Source organism: Chiloscyllium punctatum, chromosome 22, assembly GCF_047496795.1.
Source record: "Chiloscyllium punctatum isolate Juve2018m chromosome 22, sChiPun1.3, whole genome shotgun sequence".
NCBI lineage: Eukaryota > Metazoa > Chordata > Chondrichthyes > Orectolobiformes > Hemiscylliidae > Chiloscyllium > Chiloscyllium punctatum.
In genome coordinates, this window is record NC_092760.1 from 27,851,466 (window position 1) to 27,874,603 (window position 23,138).

The window sequence follows — 23,138 nt, forward strand, 5'->3', positions numbered from 1 at the left end:
CACATTCTCCCCGTGTCTGCGTGGGTTTCCTCCAGGTGCTCCGGTTTCCTCCCACAGTCCAAAGATATACAGGTCAGGTGAATTGGCCATGCTAAATTGCCCATAGCGTTCAGGGATGTGTAGGCTTAAGCACATTAGTCAGTCTGAAAACCAACCATCCACCACCACCCTCTGTTTCCTACCATAAAGCCAATTTTGTGTCCAACTGACAAGCTCATCCATGTGAAAACTTGTCAAAGGCTTTACTAATGTCCAAGTAAATAATGTCCACTACCCTGCCCTCATCCACCTCTGTGGTTACTTCATTAAAAATAAACTCAATCAAGTTTGTAAGACACAACTTTTCTTGCACAAAGTGATGCAGACTGTCCCTAATCAATCCTTGCTGCTGTAAAAGCTATCTTTCAGAATCACATTCAGTAATGTGCTCACCGCCGATGTCAGATTCACAGGCTTTCCAAGCTTCTCCTTACAGCCTTTCTGAAATAATGGCACAACATTCGCCACACTCCTGTCTTTCACTCATGTTTATTGATAAGATTTCTGCAATTCCCTAATTTCCACCCTAACTTCCCACAATATCCTGGGATACACTTGATCAGGTCCTGTAGATTTATCTACTTTTATGTTTTCAAAGACCTCCAGCATTCCATCTTCTGTAATGTGAACTGTTCTCAAAACATCTGTATTTATTTCTGAGTTCTCTAGCCCTCCATTTCTTTTTAGATTCCCTACAGTGTGGAAACAGGCCCTTCAGCCCAACAAGTCCACACATTTCCCTCTGACTAATGCACCTCACATTATGGCAATTTTAGCATTCACCTGAGCTGCACATCTTTTGGATTATGGGAGCACCCATACTGGAACACCCATAGGAAACCCACACAGACACGGGGAGAATGTGCAAACTCCACACCAACAGGCGCCTGAGGCGGGAATTGAACAAACTGGCACAAAATATTCAAGTGATACCTCTCCCATCTCCTGAAGTTTAACACAAAAAATTGATCTTTAAGAGGTGCATCTAACATAGTTAGGGAAAGGATTAAGGCTTTGCAGAGTGAATATAAAGGGTTAGGTAAAAAGTTAAAAAAACAGGACATTAAAAGTAGTAATTTCTGGCTTATGTCTGGTACCGTGCTTTAAGGAGGGAATGAATGAAAGGATAGAGGAGATAGATCAATGGCTGAAGAAGTGGTGCAGTGTGCAGGGATTCAGTTTCTGGGATCATTGGGATTTCTTCTGGAACTGAAAAGACCTGTTCAAAAAGGACAAGTTTCACCTGAACTGGAAAGGAACCAATATCCTGGTGGGGAGATTTGCTCGTTCCATTTCGGGAGCCTGTAGACATTTTTGTAATAGTGAAAACAGAAAAAAAAAATGAAGATTTTTTTCTAATTCTGAATCAGGAAAGAGCAAGTTAATTACAAAAGACAGATGAGAAAGTCGGAAAACGAAGTAACTCTGCGTTTATTTCAAGAGGTGTTACAGGTAAAACTGATGAGCTTACAGTATGTATGGGAACATGGGACTGGAATGTAGAGGCTATCAGAATCTTGGCTGAGGGAAGGACAGGACTGGCAGCTTAATGTTCCATGATTCAGATGAAATCGAAAAGGGTGAGATCCTCAACAGAGGGGAGGCAAGTATGAAGCTGGAATGAGATACAGTAATCAGAAACATTAAATGGAAGAGACAGGTCAGGGTGGAACATGACAGGGAGCGAGGAATGCCTAATCGATTAAATTGCATCCAATTCAATGCAAGAGGGCTGACAGGTAAAGCCAATGAACTTGGCGTGGATAGGTACGCGCGACTGGGATATTAAAGCCATTACAGAAACATGGCTAAAGGAGGGACAGGACTGGCAGAGCAATGTGCCAGGGTACAGGTGCTTTCGATGAGACAGAACAAGAGGGGAGGGGGAGTTGCATTTTTGGTTAAGGCGAGTATCGGAGCAGCAGTCAGAGATGAAATAACTGAAGAATCATCCAGTGAGGCTTTGTGGGTGGAGCTAAGAAATAAGAAGGGGATGATGACGGTATTGGGGTTGTACTATAGGCCCCCAAATAGTCAATGGGAATTAAAGGAACAACTAATGCAGAAAGAGTGTGGAGACTTGCAGGAGAAATAGGGTTGTCATAGGAGGGCATTTTAATTTTCTTAACATAGACTGGCACTGCCAGAGCTTTAAAGGCTGAGATGGGGTAGAATTTGTTATATTCAGGAAGGGGCAAAACTTGACCTAGTCTTAGGAAATAGGGGCGGGCAGCTGACAGAGCTGACGGTGGGGGAGCTCTTTGGGACCAGTGACCATAGTTCTATTCATTTTAAAATAATTATGGAGAGGGACAAAACTGGTCCACAGGTTCAAGTTCTACATTGAGGCAAGGTGAATGTTGATGGAATTAGACAGGAGCTTGCAGGGGTTGACTGGAGTAGTTTGTTTGCAGGGAAGGGGACCTCCAGCAAGTGACTAGCTTTTAAAAGTGAGAGAACTAGAGTTCCAGGTCCATATGTTCCTGTGATGGTGAAGCTGGGATCAAGGGAATCCCTGAAGGTATCAGGAATGAAGGGCTTTTGCCTGAAATGTCGATATTCCTGCTCCTGGGATGCTGCCTGACCTGCTGTGCTTTTCCAGCACCACTCTAATCTTGACTCTGATCTCCAGCATCTGCAGTCCTGACTTTCGCCTGGGGAATACAGGAGTTTACTGAAGAAGGTAGGGTGAAAAGGCAGCAGAAGATAGCCTTGGCTGAGAAGGTTAGGGTGAATCCAAAGAGGTTCTTTAAGTATATTAAAGGAAAAGGAATAACTGGAGAGAGAATACGGCCCTTCAGGGACCAATATGTCATATATGTGTAAAACTGCAGGAGATGGGTGAGGTTGTCAATGAATATTTCTCCTCTGTGTTTACCATGGAGAAAGACATGAAGACTTGGGAACTTGGGGAAGTTAGTGGTGACATCTTGGGGACAGTCCATATCACAGGAGAGGAGGTGTTGGATAAATTAGAATGTATGAAGGTGGATAGATCTTCTTGTCCTGACCAGATGAATCCAAGAACACTGCAAGAAGCTAGAGAAGAAATTGCAGGGGTCCTCGCTGATATTTTTGAATTATCGTTAGCCACCGGTGAGGTCCTGGAAGATTGAAGGGTAGCGAAGGTCGTGCCATTATTCAAGAAAGCCTGCAAATTAAAGCCTTGGCAGTATAGATCAGTAAGCCTAATGTCTGTGGTGGGTAAGTTACTTGAGAAGATTCTGAGGGATAAGATAGGGTTTGATTTGGAGTAGTCAGCATGGCTTTGTGCATGGGAGATCATGCCTCACAAATTTATTAGACATCTTTGATAAAGGAAGGTTGATGAGGGCAGGGTGATAGATGTAGTCTATATGGATTTCAGTGAGGCTTTGGATAAGGTTCCACATGATAGGCTGCTCTGGAAGGTTAGCTCGCATGGAATCCAGGGGGAGCTGGCAAATCAAATACACAATTAGCTTGATGGTAGGAAGCAGAGGTTTATAGCAGAAGGATATTTCTTGGACTGGAGGCCTGTGACTAGTGGAGTGCCTCAGGGATCAGTGCTGGGCCCATTGCTGTTTGTTATCCATATCAGTGATCTGGATGAGAATGTACAAGGCATGATTAGTAAGTTTGCAGGTGACATTAAAACATGGGGTATCGTGGACAAAGTGGAAGATTATCCGAAATTGCAGCAGGACCTTGATCAGCTGGGGAAGTGGGCCAAGAAATGGCAATTGGAGTTTAACACAGATAAGTGTGAGATCTTGCATTTTGGAAAGTCAAATCAAAGTGAATGGTAGGGCCTTAAGGAGTGTTGTGAAACAGAGAGTCCTTGGAGTTCAGGTGCAAGGTTCTCTGAGAGTAGAGTCAGAGGTAGACAAGGCAGTGAAGAAGGCTTTTGACACACTGGCCTTCATCAGTCAGGACATTGAGTATACGTGTTGGGAAGTTACGTTGCAGTTGTACAGGATGTTAGCGAAGCCGCACTTGGAGTATTGTGTTCAATTTTGGTCACCTTGCTGTAGGAAGGATGTTGTTAAACTGGGAAGAGTGCAGAAGAAATGTATAAGGATGTTGCCAGGACTCAAGGGACTGAGTGATAGGGAGAGGTCGGACAAGGGGTCGTGTGTAGGAGACTGAGGGGGGATCTTATAGAAGTGTATAAGATCATGAGAGGCATGGATAGGGTGAATGCACTCAGTCTTTTTTCCCAGGGTTGAGGAATCAAGGACTAGAGGACATCAGTTAAAGTTGGAAGGGTAAGAATAAAAAGGAACCTGAGGGGCAATGTTTTACACAGAGGGTGGTATGCATATGGAATGAGCTGCCAACAGAAGTTATTGAGGTGGGTACATTAACAACATTTAAAAGTCATTTGGACAAATACATGGATAGGAAAGGATATGGCCTAAGTGCAGAGAAATGGGGTTAGCGTGGATGGACAATTTGGTCGGCATGGACCAGTTTGGGCTGAAGGGCCTGTCTCCATGCTGTAGGACTCTATGACTCTTTGATAGAAAGAGAGGAGAGGGAGTGACATTTTTTGATTCAGGGAAATGTCAATACTGTAATTAGAGAAGCTATAACCGAGGGATCATTTTGTGAAAGTATATGGGTTGAAACTAGAAATATGAAAGGAAAGATTACATTGATGGGATTGTACTCCAGGCACCTGAATAATCAGAGGAAAATTGAGAAGCAAATATGTAGAGAGATCTCAAATATACGTAAGAATGATAAGGTTGCAACAGTAAGGGATTTCACTTTGTAAACATTGACTGGGACTGCCATAATGTTAAAGGTTTGGATAGTGGAGAATTTGTTAAATGTGTTCAAGAAAATTTTCTTTATGCATATGTGTATGTTCCTACTAGAAAAGGAGCAAAACTTGACCTTCTCTTGGGAAATAGGGAAAGGCAAGTGACTGAAGTGTTAGTCGGGGAACGCTTTTGATATGGTCATAATACAATAAGTTTTAAAATAGTTAAAGAAAGCGATAAGTCTTCCATTAAAGTTAAAATTTTTAATTGGAGTAAGGCGAATTGTAAGGGTGTGTGACAAAAACTTTCAAAAGTTGATTGGAATAGACTGTCTACAGATAAAGGGACGAATGGCCAGTGGGAAGCCTTCAAAAGTGAGATAAAAGAGTTCAGAGGCATCATGTTCTTATTAAAGTGAAAGGTGAAGCTGGTACATGACCAAAAGGATGTGGATGCTTTGGAGAGGGTATAGAGGAGGTTCACCAGGATGTTGCCTGGTCTGGCGGGCACTAGCTTTGAGGAGAGGTTGAGTAGATTAGGACTATTTTCATTAGAAAGATGGAGGTTGAGGGGTGGACCTGATTGAGGTCTACAAAATCATGAGAGGATTAGATGGGGTGGATAGCAAGAAGCTTTTTCCCAGAGTGGGGAACTCAATTACTAGGGGGCACGAGTTCAAGGTGAGAGGGGAAAAGTTTAAGGGAGATCTGTGTGGAAAGTTCTTTATACAGAGGATGGTGGGTGCCTAGAATGCATTCCCAGCGGAGGTGGTAGAGGCAGGAATGATAGCGTCATTTGAGATGTATCTAGACAGATATATGAATGGGCAGGGAGCAGAAGGATACAGATCCTTAGAGAATAGGCGACAGGTTTAGATAGAGGATCTGGATTGGTGAAAGCTTGGAGGGCCGAAGGGCCTGTCCTGTGCTGTAATGATCTTTGTTCTTTGTCAGATTAGGGAACAATGGATGAATTGTTATAGTGTTGCGATTCTAGTCAAGAATGAAAAAGAATCCTATATTAGATACAGACAACTGAGATCAACTGAATCTCCTGTTCATTTCTTTGTTGAGACTTTATAGCGATTGATACAAAAGAGTGGCTTGCTAGGTCATTTCAGAGGGCAGTTGAGAGTTAACCAGATTGCTGTAGGTCTGGAGTCACATATAGGCCAGACCAGGTAAGGATGGGCAGATTTCTTTCCCCGAAGGACATTTAGTGAACTAAATGAGTCCTGCTCTTTGCACCTGTAAATCTCTCTTGCCCCTTTATCATCTACAACTTGTAACTAGCCCTCTTTGCCACTTGTAACTCCTATCTAACCCTTTTACCATGTGAAATTCCGAACTATTGCCTTTATACCTGTATTTCTCTATCTTTTTTCCATCTGATAACTCACATGGGAGGTCTAGAAAGCTTTATTTTATTTTAATGCTTTCTTTTAATTCGAGGACCCTGACGTGAATAGTTGTGGTTCCAACATGGAACCCAGTGGAACTCCACTAGTCACCAGCTGCCATCCTAAAATAACCTTTTATCTCTAATCTCTGCCTTGTGCCAGTCAGCGAATTGTCTATCCATGCCAGTACCTTACACCTAACAATGTGGGCTCTTGTCTTATTTAACAGCCTCCTGTGCGGCTCCCTGTCAAAGGATTCTAAAATCCCAATTAGTCATGTCCACTGGCTCTCCTTTGTCTAACTTGTTCGTTACCTACTCACAGAATACTAACAAATCGTGGGTGGCACAGTGGCACTGCTGCCTTCACAGCGCCAGAGACTCGGGTTCAATTCCTCAGGTGACTCTCTGTGTGGAGTTTGTGCATTCTCCCCGTGTCTGCATGGGTTTCCTCCCACAGTCCAAAAATGTGCAGGTTAGGTGAATTGGCCATGCTAAATTGCCCGTAGTGTTAGGTAAAGCGACAAATGTAAGGGATTTGGTCTGGGTGGGTTGCTCTTCGGAGGGTCGGTGTGGACTTGTTGGGCCGAAGGGCCTGTTTCCACACTGTAAGTAATCTAATCTAAATTTATCAGACATGACCTCCCCTTGATGAAGCCATGCTGATTCATCCCTATTTCACCATGCACTTCCAAGTGCTCCATAATCTTATCCTTAATAATGAACTCTAAATACTTACCAACAACCAAAGTTAGGTTTAACTGGCCAATAGTTTCCAGTCATCTGCCTCCCTCCCTTCTTAAGCAGTAGTGTTACATTACTCATTTTCTAGTTCTCTGGGACTCTCCCTCATTCCAGTGACCCCTGAAAAATCACCACCAATGTCTCCACAATCTTCTCAGCTATCTCCTTTGGAACTCTGGGGAGTAGTCCATCTGGTATAGGTGATTTATTCAGCTTCTGACCTTTCAGCTTCCCCGGTACCTTCACCTTACTTCCACTGCAGGAACCTCCACCCCGACTCTCTTGAAGTTCTGGTATGCTGCTGGTATCTTCCACTGTGAAAACTGATTCAAAGTACCTTTCTGTTCCTCTGTCATTTCCTCAGTTCTGCGTTACTACATTTCTTGCCTCATTTTCTTGCTGGTTTTTAAAGGCTTCCCAATCCATTGGCTTCTTGCTTATCTTCACCACATTACATGCTTTTTCCTTTTGCTTTTATGCTGTGCTTGACTTCCCTTGCCAGCGATGATTGCTTCATCCTCTCCACAGGATGAATTTCTGCTGTGCATCCTGAATTACCCCCAGAAACCCCTGCCATTGTTGTTCCACTGATTTCCCTCTTAGGCTTCCATGACTCTATGATTAGAGTGGTGCTGGAAAAGCACAGCAGGTCAGGCAGCATCCGTGGAGCAGGAAAATCAATGTTTCAGGCAGGAGTCATCAGGAAATTCAGATGCTGCCTGACCTGCTGTGCTTTTCCAGCACCACACTAATCTTGACTCTAATCTCCAGCATCTGCAGTCTTCACTTTCACCTTCCGTGACTCTATGACTGTAACTCTGACCAGCTGCTCCCTCATGTCTTGTAGTTAACTTCGCTCAATTGTAATGCTGTCACATCTGATTCTAGCTTCTCTCTCTCAAAGTGCAGCGTCACTTCTATCATGTTATGGTAACTGTCCCCCTTGGGGGTTCCTTCTCCATGGCTCCACCTCAAGTCAAATCAAATCTGCTTCAATGCACATCACCAAATCGAGAATTGCCTGTTGCCTAATGGGCTCCACCACAAGCTACTCCAAAAAAATCTCGTAGACATTCCACAAATTTCTTTTCTTGAGATCCGCTACCAATCTGATTTTTCAAATCCATATAATTATGGTAACAGTGCCTTTGCTATCTCCTGATTTATTTTCTTCCCACATCCTGACTCCTGCGAGGAGGCCTGTATGTAAGTGGGTGGCACAGTAGTTAGCACTGCTGCCTCACAGCACCAGAGTCCCGGGTTCAATTCCCACCTCAGGCAGCTGACTGTGTGGAGTTTGCATATTGTCTGCATGGGTTTCCTCCGTGTGCTCTGATGTCCTCCCACAGTCCAAAAATGTGCAGGTTAGGTGAATTGGCCATGCTAAATTGCCTGTAGTGCTAGGTGCAGGGGTAAATGTAGGGGAATGGGTCTGTTTGGTGTGCTTTGTTGGGCCGAAGGGCCTGTTCCCACACTGTAACTAATCAAATATAATTCCCATCAGGATCTTTTTTCATTTGCAGTTCCTCAACTCAGACAAATTCTACAACTTCCATCTCTATTATCACTTCCTGCTATCAGTTCAGTTTCATTCCTTACTAACAAAGCAACCCCACCACCTTTGCCCAGCTGCCTGTCCTTCTGATAGGGTGTGTGTCCTTGGATATTTAGTTCCCAACCCTGATCCCTTTACAGAATGTGCTAATTTCAATTTGTGCTACAAACTCATTTATCTTGTTTCATACACTGCATGTATTTAACTAAAACACCTTCAGTCTTGCATTTACTGCCACCCCCCCCCCTCCTCCCCCCCCCTTCTCTGCTATGCCTGAAGATGGATTCCTGATTCTTTCCATGTTCTCTGTCCTATTACTTGGTCTGGAAACTTTAATGACTTTTGCTGAGTCCTTCCCCACTTTAAATGTTTTCATAATTTTCCAAGTAATCAAACCGTCCCCCCAAATATTGAAAGCCCTATCCACAGCCCTAGGTATGTACTTTGTCAGGATTCTGATCACAGCGTGATTCAGGTGGAGCACACCCCATTGGAACAGCTCCCTCCTTCCCTCGTACAAAGTCCCATGAATTTGAACCTGTTTCTCCCACATTAATCTTTGAACCACGTGTTTACTTTTTTAATCTTGTTGACCCTGTGTCACTTTGTTCATGGAGAGTACTACCTTTTCAGTTCTGAGTTTTCATTTAGCCCCGAGCTACTCATATTACTTCAGCAGAATCTCTTTCCTCTTTCTACCTATATCATTGGTACCTGGTGGACCACAGCAACTGGATCTTTTCCCTCCTACTTCCAGTTCCTCTATAGAACCAGCTGGTTCCTTTGACCCCTCCTCCTGGTTTAGTCACAAAAGTCCAGACAATGTTAGGTCATTTGTTCGAGGATAAGAACATGGACTGGGTTGTGGCAAAGGTTTGCAGTCTCCTTACTGAGGAGGGCAGTCAATTACACGTGTGCCGCTACACTCAGGTGGTAACTTTCTGCCTTTGGACCCTGCAGCGATACCTTTATGTCAAACCTCCTCCCAGGTGGTATGCCTGGTGATGTACTTGATCCTCAAGGATTACACATTGCTCCTGTTCTTGACCCCATGAGGGTCTTCAGGTCTCCCTCTGGATGCCAGGACCTGATCAATGTCTGAAATGTCGTCAATTTGTGCCAGCTCTTCCCATTGTCAAGAGTAGTGGCTGCCATTAGAGAACCATTACTCAGACATTCACACTTCCACTAATCGAGTGGCTGTTGGAGGGGAGGACTGTGGTTGTAGGGGTGACCAGAGTCACTGATATGGTGGGTGCTGGATGGCAGAGATCTGGGCTTGGTGCTGGATGGCAGAGACCTGGGCTTGGTGCTGGATGGCAGAGACCTGGGCTGGGTGCTGGATGGCAGAGACCTGGGCTGGGTAGTGGGTGGCAGAGACCTGGGCTGGGTAGTGGGTGGCAGAGACCTGGGCTGGGTGGTGGGTGGCAGAGGCTGCAGGAACTGACAAACAGGGTGGCAGTGGAGATCCAGTTCATGACTGATGCCATACACTGCCTGAAAATGGCAGTGCTCAGATCCAGTGTTGTGCACTCGAGTGTGCAGTCGGTCCTGTCTATGATTCCTCCTGCTCGGATGGAATTTCACGTTAGCTCCAGAGTCCTGAACCTCCCTCAGGAACCTGCACCCCCCATAGCCTGAGCCACCTCATGGCAATGCCCTCTCTGTCCTTCTGCCTTCTTGAACAGGTTGGTGCACACCATCCACTTTGACAATTTCACCCACCACCTGGTCTCGCCTTGGCATGTTAATTTGTCACCAGGCAAATTACCACCTGCAGTGGAAGGCCCTCTATACAGGAGTCTTCCCGTTTTCAGTTGTAGACCTGGGGTGGAGTGTGCAGGTGTTGTACATTGCAGTGATAGTACTTTCAGATGTAAAACAATAAACAAAGCAGAGCCAGGAATAGCTCTGCAGAATTGTTTGTCCTGGGCTGGGACTAGTCTATGAACGCCACGTGTAGTTACTCTATTTTGATGTTCAATAGTGGATGGTGTTTCTTCTTAAGAAATTGGACCTCTTATGGGCAACACAGTGGTTAGCACTGCTGCCTCACAGCGCCAGGGACCTGGGTTTGATTCCAGCCCTGGGCGACTGTCTGTGTGGAGTTTGCACATTCTCCCCTTGTCTGAGTGAGTTTCCTCCGGGTGCTCTGGTTTCCCCCCTCAATCACAAAGATATACAGGTTAGGTGAATTGGCCATGCTAAATTGTCCACAGTGTTCAGAGATGTGTAGGTTGGGTGCATTAGTTAGGAGTTAAATGTAGGGGAATGGGTCTGGGTAGGTTACTCTTCAGATTTGGGGCCTGTTTCCAGACTGTAGAAATTCTATTTCTAATCCTGATCCCAATCAGCTCCCCAGTGTGCAACGTTGGGCTTGGACTCCAATGTCTCTTAGTGATAGCATTTGAAAGAGCTGGCCAGAAGATTCAGTAAAATAGGATGAGTTCATAGGTGGGAAAAGGGAAGGCATAAAAGGGGCAGGAGAGAGTGATGGATGTTAAAGCAGCAAGTGAGTGTGGCAAGTGGTAAAGGGGCAGGAGAGAGGGACACAGGCAAAGGAACATGTGCATAGAAATTAGAGATAGTTACAGACAGAAAAGGAAGAAGAGAGAGAGAGAGTGACAGCTGGTAAAGGAACAGGAGAGAATTGAATGCGATAAAGGGACACATTTCTCAGATTGGAGGTGAGATGAAAATGGTATTCCCCAAGGATTGGTATTGGGGCCTTACTTTTCCTGATTTATGTAACTGATTTGGAGATGATTTGGAGATGCCGGTGTTGGACTGGGGTGTACAAAGTTAAAAATCACATAACACCAGGTTAGAGTCCAACAGGTTTAATTGGAAGCACACTAGCTTTCGGAACGACGCTCCTTCATCAGGTGATTGTGGAGGGCTCGATCGTAACACAGAATTTACAGCAAAAATTTACAGTGTAATGTAACTGAAATTATACATTGAAGAATTGATTGTCTGTTAAGCCTTTCATCTGTTAGAATACAGTTCTAACACTTCTTTCATGTGTAAATCACAAAGCCTTTTTTTTAAATTGCATTCTTGGGTTAGTTGTTAACAATGGTGATAGCTAGACAATATGTTGAAGGTGTTGGCCCCCTGTGTTCTCTGTCTCTGCCATGATGTTTAGATTGATTCTAATCTAAAAAGTGGGGGGCCTCTAATCTAAATAGGGAGGGCCTCAACCGGGACCTTGGGTTCATGTCACATTACAGGTGATCACCATTGCACTACACACACACACAGATATTCCTACACACACACACTCTTACATACACACAGACACAGGTACACACAGACGTGCACACAGACACCCACACGCACCTTTATAGACACACACACTCCCACACTCACACATGCACCCCCTCACAGACTTAAGACACTCTGCACTCACTACACACACACACACACACACACACACTTTCTCACACTCAGAACCCCCACCCCAGACAGACACACACACACAGACAGGCAAAGACCCACATGCACACATATATTTTGTGGGGTGAATTTGTACTCGCAGAGTTACATTGTACTTTGCTCAAAAACTGCATGCATTCATGTAGAACTCTGAGCTCAAAAACTGCATGAATTTATGTAAAACTCCGTTATCTCACTTTTTAGATTAGAATCAATCTAATGTCAATCAGGTCATAGACAGAGAACACAGGGGGCCAACACCTTCAACATATTGTCTAGCTATCACCATTGTTAACAGCTAACCCGAGAATGCAATTTTAAGAAAAAAGGTTTTGTGATTTACACATGGAAGAAGTGAAATTATCACTATATTCTAACAGATGAAAAGCTTAACAGACAATCAATTTTTCAATGTATAATTTCAGTTACATCACACTGCAAATTTTTGCTGTAAATTCTGTGTTACGATCGAGCCCTCCACTATCACCTGATGAAGGAGCGTCGCTCCGAAAGCTAGTGTGCTTCCAATTAAACCTGTTGGACTATAACCTGGTGTTGTGTGATTTTTAGATTTGGAGATAGGTGTTAATGGCAGAATTTCTAAATTTGCAGATGGTGCTAAGCCAGGGAGAATATTGAATTGTGAGGATGATGCTGGGTGACTTGCCCCCTCGACCATGACCCCACCCCCCCATCACCAAACCATCATCTCCCAGACCATACAGAAACTCATCACCTCAGGAGATCTCCCAGCCACAGCTTCCAACCTCATAGTCCGGGAACCCCGCACTACCCGGTTCTACCTCCTTCCCATGATCCACAAACCTGACCACCCTGGCCGACCCATTGTCTGAGCATGCTCCTGCCCCACTGAACTCGACACTGTCCTATCCCCCTTAGTCCAGGAACTCCCTATATATGTTCGAGACACCACCCACGCCCTCCACCTCCTCCAAGACTTCCGTTTCCCTGGCCCCCAATGCCTCATCTTCACCATGGATATCCAATCCCTCTACACCTCCATCCGCCATGACCAGGGCCTCCAAGCCCTCCGTTTTTCCCTCTCCTGATGTCCCCAACAGTACCTTTCCACCGACACTCTCATTCGTTTGACCGAACTGGTCCTCACCCTTAACAATTTCTCCTTCGAATCCTCCCACTTCCTCCAGACCAAAGGGGTAGCCATGGGAACCCGTTTGGGCCCCAGCTATGCCTGTCTCTTTGTTGGCTACGTAGAACAGTCAATCTTCCGTAATTACACCGGCACCACTCCCCACCTCTTCCTCCGCTACACTGATGCAGTCATCAGTGCCACCTCGTGCTCCCGCGAGGAGGTTGAGCCATTCATCAACTTCACCAACACATTCCACCCCGACCTTAAATTCACCTGGACCATCTCTGACACCTCCCTCCCCTTCCTGGACCTCTCATCTCCATTAATGATGACCGACTTGACACTGACATTTTTTTACAAACCCACCGACTCCCACAGCTACCTGGATTACACCTCTTCCCACCCTACCTCTTGCAAAAATGCCATCCCGTATTCCCAATTCCTCCGCCTCCGCCATATCTGCTCCCAGAAGGACTAGTTCCACCACAGACCACACCAGATGGCCTCCTTCTTTAGAGACCGCAATTTCCCTTCTCACGTGGTTAAAGATGCCCTCCAACACATCTCGTCTACATCCCACACCTCCGCCCTCAGACCCCACCCCTCCAACTGTAACAAGGACAGAACGCCCCTGGTGCTCACCTTCCACCCTACCAACCTTCGCATAAACCAAATCATCTGCCGACATTTCCGCCACCTCCAAAAAGACCCCACCACCAGGGATATATTTTCCTCCCCACCCCTTTCCGCCTTCCGCAAAGACCGTTCCCTCCGTGACTACCTGGTCAGGTCTGCGCCCCCCTACAACCCACCCTCCCATCCTGGCACCTTCCCCTGCCACCGCAGGAACTGCAAAACCTGCGCCCACACCTCCTCCCTCACCTCTATCTAAGGCTCTAAAGGAGCCCTGCACATCCACTAATATCATTTATTGCATCTGTTGCTCCCGATGCGGTCACCTATACATTGGGGAGACTGGACGCCTCCTAGCAGAGCGCTTTAGGGAACATCTCCGAGATACCCACACCAATCAAACCCACCACCCTGTGGCCCAACATTTCAACTCCCCCCTCCCACTCTACTGAGGACATGGAGGTCCTGGGCCTCCTTCACCGTCCCTCCCTCACCACCAGACGCCCGGAGGAAGAATGCCTCATCTTCTACCTCAGAACACTTCAACCCCAGGACATCAATGTGGACTTCAGCAGTTTCCCCATTTCCCCTTCCCCCACCTCACCCTAGTTCCAAACTTCCAGCTCAGCACTGTCCCCATGACTTGTCCGACCTGCCTATCTTCTTTTCCACCTATCCATTCCACCCTCCTCCCTGACCTATCACCTTCATCCCCTTTCCCACTCACCTATTGTACTCTATGCTACTTTCTCCCCACCCCCACCCTCCTCTAGCTTATCTCTCCACCCTTCAGGCTCTCTGCCTTTATTCCTGATGAAGGGCTTTTGCCCGAAACGTCAATTTTGCTGCTTCTCGCATGCTGCCTGAACTGCTGTGCTCTTCCAGCACCACTAATCCAAAATCTGGTTTCCAGCATCTGCAGTCATTGTTTTAACCTAGAATATTAACAAGTTGACCAAATGAGCAGACACCGAGCAGATGAAATTCAATACCAAGAAATGTGAGGTAATGCATTTTGGTAGAAAAAACATGAAGAGACAGGTACAGGGATCAGTGGGAGTACAGGAGCAGAGGGACCCTGAGGTTCACGTACATGATTTTCTGAAGGTGGCCAGACAAGTTGTTAAGAAAGCTTATAGGATCCTTGGGTTGATAAATAGAGACATAGGATACAAAAGCAAGGAAGTAATGTTACATCACTACAGTTACTGATGAGAACACATTTGGAGTATGTATTCAGTTCTGGGAGTCTGAAAAGGCTTAGCTGCTCAATTAAGTCAGTTAAAGGCAGTGAGGGAACTAAGAAGAAGATGCAGTGTATCTGACCTCATGCTCACCAACCCACCATAGGAATATAAGTAGGAGCTTGTGGAAACGAAGTCCCAACATCATTTGACAAAGCCACCACGGAGTTAGTGCTACTTCCTCACAGCACCAGGGGCCCAGGTTAGATTCAAGTCTCGGGCGACTGTCTGTGTAGAGTTGGCACATTCTCCCTGTGTCTGCGTGGGTTTCCTCTGGGTGCTCTGGTTTCTTCCCACAGTCCAAAGATGTGCAGGTTAGGTGGATTGGCCATACTAAATTAACCTTGGTGCCCAGGGATGTGCAGGCGAAGTGGATTAGCAGTGGGAAATGCAGGGTTACAGGAATATTGCCAGGGGTCAGGGGGAGCGGGGAACTGGAGTGATGGGTGCAGGTGTGATGTTCTGTGGAGTGTCGATGTGGACTCGATTAGGATTCCACGCTGTAGGGATTCTTTATTCTGGAGAAATTGTGCTTATTCTCCATGGAGCAGAGAAGATTAAGATATGATTTTATTGAACTGTTCAACTTTATGAACAATTCTGGCAGGGCAAAGCAAGACGTTGCGATTAGTTGGTATGTCAGTAACTAGGCCACACTTAGAGTATTACATTCAGTTCTAGTCTCCACATTACAGGAAAAATGTGAAGCCTTTGGAGAAGGTGCAGAAGACATTTATCAGAATGCTGTCTGGATTGGAGGGTATTAGCTATAAGGAAAGGCTAGAAAAATTTGGGTTGTTTTCTCTGGAGTGGTAAAGGCTGTGGGGAGACTTGATAGAAGGCTATAAAATTATGAGATGCATAGATAGGGTTGACGGTCAGAATATCTTTCCCAGAGTTAAAACTAGTCATGCATTTACGGTGAGAGGAGGAACATTAAAAAGAGATGTGAGGGGCAAGTATTTTATACAGAGAGTCAGGAACCTGCTGCCAGGGGCGCAGTTAAAAGTCTGTTAGATAAGCACATGAATGGACAAAGAATGGACCAAAAGCAGGCAGAAGGGATTAGTTTAATTTAACGTCCAGTTGGTACAACATCGTGGGGCCGAACAGCCTGTTGCAGTATAACAAATGATTTGCAGTCATAGTGCTCTGCACCCATACCTGTCAGTTTCTGAAAGGGTATTGCCTCTGAGGCTGCCAGCTAGGTTAAACTCTTTATGTTGCGAAGTTCCAGGCCCCATAAGCAGTCAGGAGAATTTTTGTCTGTTGTCCCCTTTTGCCTGAAAGTATACCTCATTCTTTTGGCATATTGGGACCAAACCCCCACACCCACATCATATGGCTCCAGTTCTGGATGTAGGTTTGCTGGAAGGTTCGTTTTCAGGCGTTTCATCACCATACTAGGTAACACCTTGAGTGAACCTCCGAATGAAGCACTGGTGGTGTAGCCCGCTTTCTATTTATTTATTTGGGTTTCCTTTGGTTGGTGATATCATCTCCTGTGGTGCATCATTTCCCATGGCAATGTCATTTCCTGTTCTTTTTCTCGGGAGGTGGTAAATGGGATCCAAGTCAATGTGTTTGTTGATTGAGTTTCGGTCAGAATGCCATGCTTCTAGGAATTTTTGTGTGTATATAAATAGAGTATATTCATATTTATATATGGAAATAGAACATATAAGTATAAAGCAGGCTACACCTCCAGTGCTTCATCTGGAGGCTCACTGAAGATGTTGCCTAGTATGGTGATGAAACATCTGAAAATGAACCTTCCAGCTCAGCGAGCAAACCTATATCCAGAACCTCAAACTGAACTACAAATTTTCGCAAATCTCACTAATATGGTTGCAGTTCCCCAAACTGCAAGCCTTTTAATTTTTCCTCATTGGTGCTTACCAGATTTGTCAAAAGGCAAGGCTTTTGGAAACTTTTCTCTGTTCTCATTGCCAATGTAATAACAGAGGAAGACCGCCTGGAAAGGAACACCACCTACGTTTGAACACCAAAATAATAACACTACATCTTTTTCAGTAGATCCAGAAGGCTATCACACACAACTGAATGGTTTCCCCACCACAACATCACCTTAACATTTTTCCCAACTACTAATGACCGACAGTAGATCACCGATGTAGCCCACTGGATATTTACATGCAGCACCTGTTACAGGCACTGCAGAGTGAGAGGGAGTGGGTCTGCTTTATAACATGCTTTCATCAGCCAGTTCAGAAATGTTATTACACACCTCTGGAGGAGGTGGGATTTGAACCTAGGTCTCTCTGGTTTAGACCAGGGGCACTACCACTACATCGCAAGAACCCTTTGCATTTTCTTTATAAAGGTCTCAAGTGTTGAGTTCTAGCCAGGCATATTACCAAGGGAACCCATATTCAACAAGCTCCACGGTGAAATTAATCAGTGATTCCCCATGGGCCTCATAGGGGTTAACACACCTAAGAATTCATGACCTATAGGATGGATGTTGTGAAACCTGAAAGAATTCAGAAAAGATTTACAAGGACATTGCCGGGATTGGAAGGTTTGAGCTATAGGCTGAATAAGCTGGGGCTGTTTTCCCTGGACTGTCAGAGGCTGAGGGGTGACCTTATAAAGGTTTATAAAATCATGAGGGGCATGAGAGGTAAATAGACAAGGTCTTTTCCTTGGGATGGGGAAGTCCAGAACTAGGGGGCATAGGTTTAAAGTGAGAGGGGTAAGATATAAAAGGGACCTCAAGGATAACATTTTCACACAGAGGGTCGTGCGTGTGTGGAATGAGTTGCCAGAGGAAGTGGTGGAGGCTGCTACAATTACAACATTTAAAAGCTATTTGGATGACTATATGAATGGGAATGGTTTAGAGGGATAAAGGCCACATGCTGGCAAATGGAACTAGATTCATTTAGACTATCTGGTCAGCATGGATGAGTTGGACCGAAGGGCTGTTTCCATGCTGTGCATCTTTGTGACTCGAATTAATTATGTGATCCGTCTCTTGCAGAAAGCTCTACCTCGCTATGATTCCTCGCTGAATATCATGGCCGAAATTGGCAACCGCCTGGGGCAGGCCCAAGCTCTTTTGGGAATTGCCAAGTGCTGGTTCATCCAAAAGGAGCAGGACAAGGTAGGAGCCAACACCAGGAATTCTGGGGGACTGAATTAACCAACACTTGGAGAGGCATGAATTAATTATGAGCAGTCAGCATGGTTTTATTAAGGGGAGGTCACATCTGACCAACTTGATTGAATTTTTCTGAAGAGGGGACCGGGTGTGGAGATGATGACAATGCTTTTGATTAGATTGTATTCCCTACGATATGGAAACAAGCCCTTCAGACCAACAAGTCCACATCGACCCTCCGAAGAGTAACCCACCCAGACCCAATCCCCCACACTATATTTACTCCTGACTAATGCACCTAATACTATGGGCAATTTAGCATGGCCAATTCACCTGACCTGCACATCTTTTGGATTGTGGAGGAAACCGCAGCACCTGGAGGAAACCCACACAGACACGGGGAGAATGTGCAGACTCCACAGTCACCCGAGGCTGGCATTGAACCCAGGTCCCTGGTGCTGTGAGGCAGCAATGCTAACCACTGAGCCACTGTGCTGCCCCATATATATACCATCTATTTGGATTTCAGCAAGGTTTTTGATAAGGTCCTGTCGGAGACTGATACCAAAGGTAAGGGTAGAGTAGAGAGTACCTTTCTCTTTATCATTTCCACCATATACAACTGATATAGTAACAACGAGATAGCCTTTCTCCAGGACCGAGGGTGCTACATGGATAGCACTCACTACACAATCGTACATGGCATAAAGTGCATAAGAAGTGCAAAACAGGCAAGTTACAGTGTAACAGAAGAGTGATGAATAGTAGACATTTTTCTAGCAGCAATACGAAAGAACTTCAGATGGGAAAGAGTCCGATTATGCCGTGTTAAGGAGCCTGATGGCTTGGGGGAAGAAACTGTTGCACAGTCTAGCCATGAGAGACCGAATGCTCCTGTATCTTCTGCTAGATGGCACAAGGGAGAAGAGTTTGAGTGAGGGGGGTGTGGGGTCTTCCACAATGCTGTTAGCCTTCAGATGCAGCATGTGGAGTAAATGGAGTCCATCGGATCAAAGGAAATTTGGCAAATGGGATCCTCAATTGGCTGAGTGTTAGGAAGCAGAGGATAATTATTGAGAGGTGCTATTCCGATTGGAAATTGGTATCCAGTGAGGTTCCACATGGGTAGGTGTTGGGGCTCTTGCTATTTGTGGTTTATATAAATGATTTAGATTTGAGTATAGGAGGGTTGATCAGTAAGTTCAAAGGGGATACAAAAATTGGTGGGATGGTGAGTAGTGAAGAGGATATCCTTTGACTACAAGGCGATATAAATGAGCTGGTGAGCGGCCATGGAATTCAATCCAGATAAATGTGAGGTGATGCACTGGGGCACGACAAACCGTGCAAGGGAATGCAAAATCATGGTGGGAACCTGGGCAGAACAGAAGGGAGGGATACTGCTCTTTATTGGACAAGTCATAGAGTTTAGGAGCAGGGAGATTATGCTGAATCTGTATAAAATATTGGTTAGGCGACAGCTAGAGTATTGTGTGCAGGTCTGGAATTCATGTTATAGGAGGAATGTGATCGCACTGGAGAGGGTGCTGAGTAGGTTTATCAGAATGTTACCTGGGCTGGAGAGTTTTAGGTATGAAGAGAGATTGGACAGATTTTGTTTTCCATAGAGCAGAGGAGATTGAGAGGCGTCATGATCGAGATGTCGAAAATGATGAGGGGATTAGATAGGAACTTTACCCCTCAATGGAGGGATCAGTGAGCAAGGGGCATACCTTAAAGGTATGAGGTGATGTGAGGAAAACATTTTAACTCAAAGGGTGGTGGGAGTCTGGGATTCACTTCCTGTAAGGCTATTAGAGAGAGAAGCCTGCACAATATTTAAGAAGTGTTTAAATGGGCATTTGCGATGCCAAGGCATACAAGGCCTGGTGCTGGAAGATGTGATGGGCTGAAGAGCCTCTTTGTGTGCTGTTGATCTCGCTGACTGTCTGATCTATAGCTGTGTGGCATGGTCCCTGTGTTAACACTAACTCTGGTTGTTCTGTAATCCTGTCTGTGAAGTGATGAAGGTGAGCAGAGCGCAAATCTGGAAGGTTTGATGTTATTTCAGTGATGTATGTGTGGATTGGCAGAGCATGAGAAATTGACTGTTGCCAGCCCACATAAGGTGATGTGCCAACCAATAGAGGCACAGGTCTAAATTCATCCAGTGAAATTCATAACTTGACACAGCTTTAAAGCTCTCTAGCTCTCAGCTTCTATTGTTGATGGAGAAGACACCAGCCTGTTAGCGTTTTCCTGATGATACCCACCTATTTCCGAAATTATCCTTCTAATTCTTCTCTGCACTCACTCTTCGAAATCTGATTTTTGAATGTATCTCCTGGAAACTTCTTCTCACTATTGTTTCCCAATTTGGCATTCAAGATAGAGAAGGGCATTGGGGGGTGGGGGAGGGGTGTCAGAAAATTGATCAATGGAGTGATTATAGCCGAGAAGGGGGTGGGGGGGGGGTGGTAATAGATCAGAATCATTAAATGGGGAGGAGTGGCAAAGTAGTAATGTCACTGGACTAGTAATCCAGAAACAGGCTAACATTCTGGGGATAGCTGATGATAATGGCTGATGGTGACATTTGAATTCAATAAAAATCTGGAATTCCTTTCAAACGAAGCTCATCTAATGACAACAATGTAACTACTGATGATTGTCTTTAAAACCCATCTGGTTGGCAAATAGATACTGCTGTCTGGACTGGTCTGGTCTGCATATGTGACTCCAGGCCCACAGCAATGCGGTTGAGTCTGAAATACCCTCTGGCAATTAAGGGTGGGCAATAAATCACCCTGGCCCAGACAGTGATGTCCACATCCCATCTAAGAATATTTTTTTGACTTGAACTGAAGAACAAAAAAGCAGCAGAGGGTTGGTACTGTGAGAGGGTCAGTGGTGAGGAAAAGTTGGTACTGTCATATGGTCACTGCTGAGAGAGTGCCGCACTGTCAGAAGGTCAGCACCTTCGGGGTGCCACACTATCAGAAGGTCAGTGCCAAGGGGTTGCCACACTGTCGGAGGGTAGGTGCCCAGGGAGTGCTGCAGTGTCGGAGGGTCATTGCTGAGGGAGAGCCGCAATGTCAGGGGGTCAGTGCTGAGGGAATGCTACACTGTCAGAGGGTCAGTGCTGAGGGAGTGCCACACTGTAAGAGGGTCAGTACTGAGGGAGTGCTGTACTGTCAGAGGGTTATCACTAAGTGAGCACCGCACTGTCGGAGGGTCAGTGCTGAGGGAGGGCCGCACGGTCAGAAGGTCAGTGCTGAGGGAGTGCTGTACTGTCAGACGGTTATCACTGAGTGAGTGTCACACTGTTGGAGTGTCAGTGCTGAGGGAGGGCCACTCTTTCAGACGGTTAGTGCTGAGGGAGCGCTGCACTATCAGAGGGTCATTGCTGATGGAGTACTCCACTCTCGGGTGGTCTATCTGCATTTACACTGTGTATCACTCATGGATTAAAATTGGCTATCCCTCTTCATTTCACACTTATTACTTTATAGGCTCTCGAGGTGGTGGAGAAAGCTGGAGAACTGGCTGAAGCTGTGGGCAACAAGGTATGCGATTGTATGGATGCCAAGATTGGTCATTGTGAATATAATTGTAAATTGCTCCTTCAAAGGTGCCATTCCCAGGAGGGAAATGTGCCGTGATGCAAGAGAACAGAAGCAATGGGCAAAAATTCATAGCATTTATGAATAGATAGACAACATACAGTGTGGAAACAAGCATTTTGGCCCAACAAGACCACACTGACCTTCCGAAGAGTAACCCACCAAGACCCATTCCCTTACCCCAATATTTACCCCTGACTAATGCACCTGACACTATGGACAATTTAGCGTGGCCAATTCACCTGACTTGCACATCTTTGGACTGTGGGAGGTAACCAGAGCACCCAGGGGAAACCCACTCAGACACAGGAGAATGTGCAAACTCCACACAGACAGTTGCCCGAGGGGGGAATCAAACCCAGGTCCCTGGCGCTGTGAGGCAGCACATGAACCACTGAGTCACTGCGCCACCCATGATCTTCTGACATCGAGTATTGAATGACATAATGGAAGGTATTGGGCTGCTGAGGAACAAATAATAGAAAACTAATAATAGAAATCCATGCATTATGCATTCTCTTGCCTGGTTTTTTATGTCCCAGTGCATTTATCTGGATTGAATTCTATTGCCATTGACCAGTTCACCTAACCAACTCATTTATAATCCCTTGTAATTTAAGGTACCCTCCTTACTATCTACCATCCCACCAATTTTTGTATTATCTTTGAACTTATTTATCAATTTTATTCTATTTTCCATCATTTCACCCTTTGCATCACAAGGGGGCATCATCATCTTATGTTTTCCTTCTATCAGCCTTCGAGTTCTAGAGTCCCACCGTCCTCTGGATAAAAAAAAAGATTTTCCTTACATCCCCTTTAAACTTTCTCTCCCTTACCTTGGACGTATGTTTCCTGCTGGTCATTGATCTCCCCACCTGCCCACCTGTAATATAGATATGCCCCTCAGAATTTTAGATGCCTCAATCTTGTCCCCTCTCATTTTCCTCTGCTCTAAGCAAAACAATCCCATTCTGTTCATAACTGAAACTCTCCAGCCCAGGCAACATCTCCTGTGCACTATCGCTTCTATAAGATGGATTCAAGAACAGTAAACAATACCTTAGCTGTGGCCTTACCAACCTATTATACAGTTCCAGCAATACATCTCTGCTCTTAAACTCCATGTCTCAACTAATAGCATGTGCCATAGTTGCATATGCCTATATCTGTCCCAATTCCTTGAGGGACAGGTGTACATACACACCAAGGTCCCTCTGAACCTCAGTGCTTCCTAGGGTCCTCCCATTCATCACTTATTCCCTTGCCTTGTTTGTCCTGCTCAAACGCATCATCTCACGTTTATCCAGATTGAAACCCATTTGTATTGTTCAACCCGTATGATCAGCCTGTTTATGTCATCCTGTATTCTAAGGTTATCCTGCTCACTATTTACCACCCTACCAATTTTTTTACCTTTGGAAACTTACTGATCAACCGTTCTGCCGTCAAGTGTAAATCATTTTTATAAACCACAA

At 45.3% G+C, this 23,138-nt stretch overlaps 1 protein-coding gene across 1 annotated transcript in view; it reads left to right on the top strand.

Moving 5' to 3' along the window:
- The window catches only part of LOC140493354 (43 kDa receptor-associated protein of the synapse-like), a 57,864-nt gene that overhangs the window by 23,237 nt on the left and 11,489 nt on the right, over window positions 1-23,138 (top strand). Inside the window, exons 3-4 of the mRNA XM_072591754.1 lie at window positions 17,918-18,040; window positions 21,550-21,603. Coding sequence (XP_072447855.1) covers window positions 17,918-18,040; window positions 21,550-21,603 — 177 coding nt within the window. The remainder of the gene's footprint in view (window positions 1-17,917; window positions 18,041-21,549; window positions 21,604-23,138) is intronic.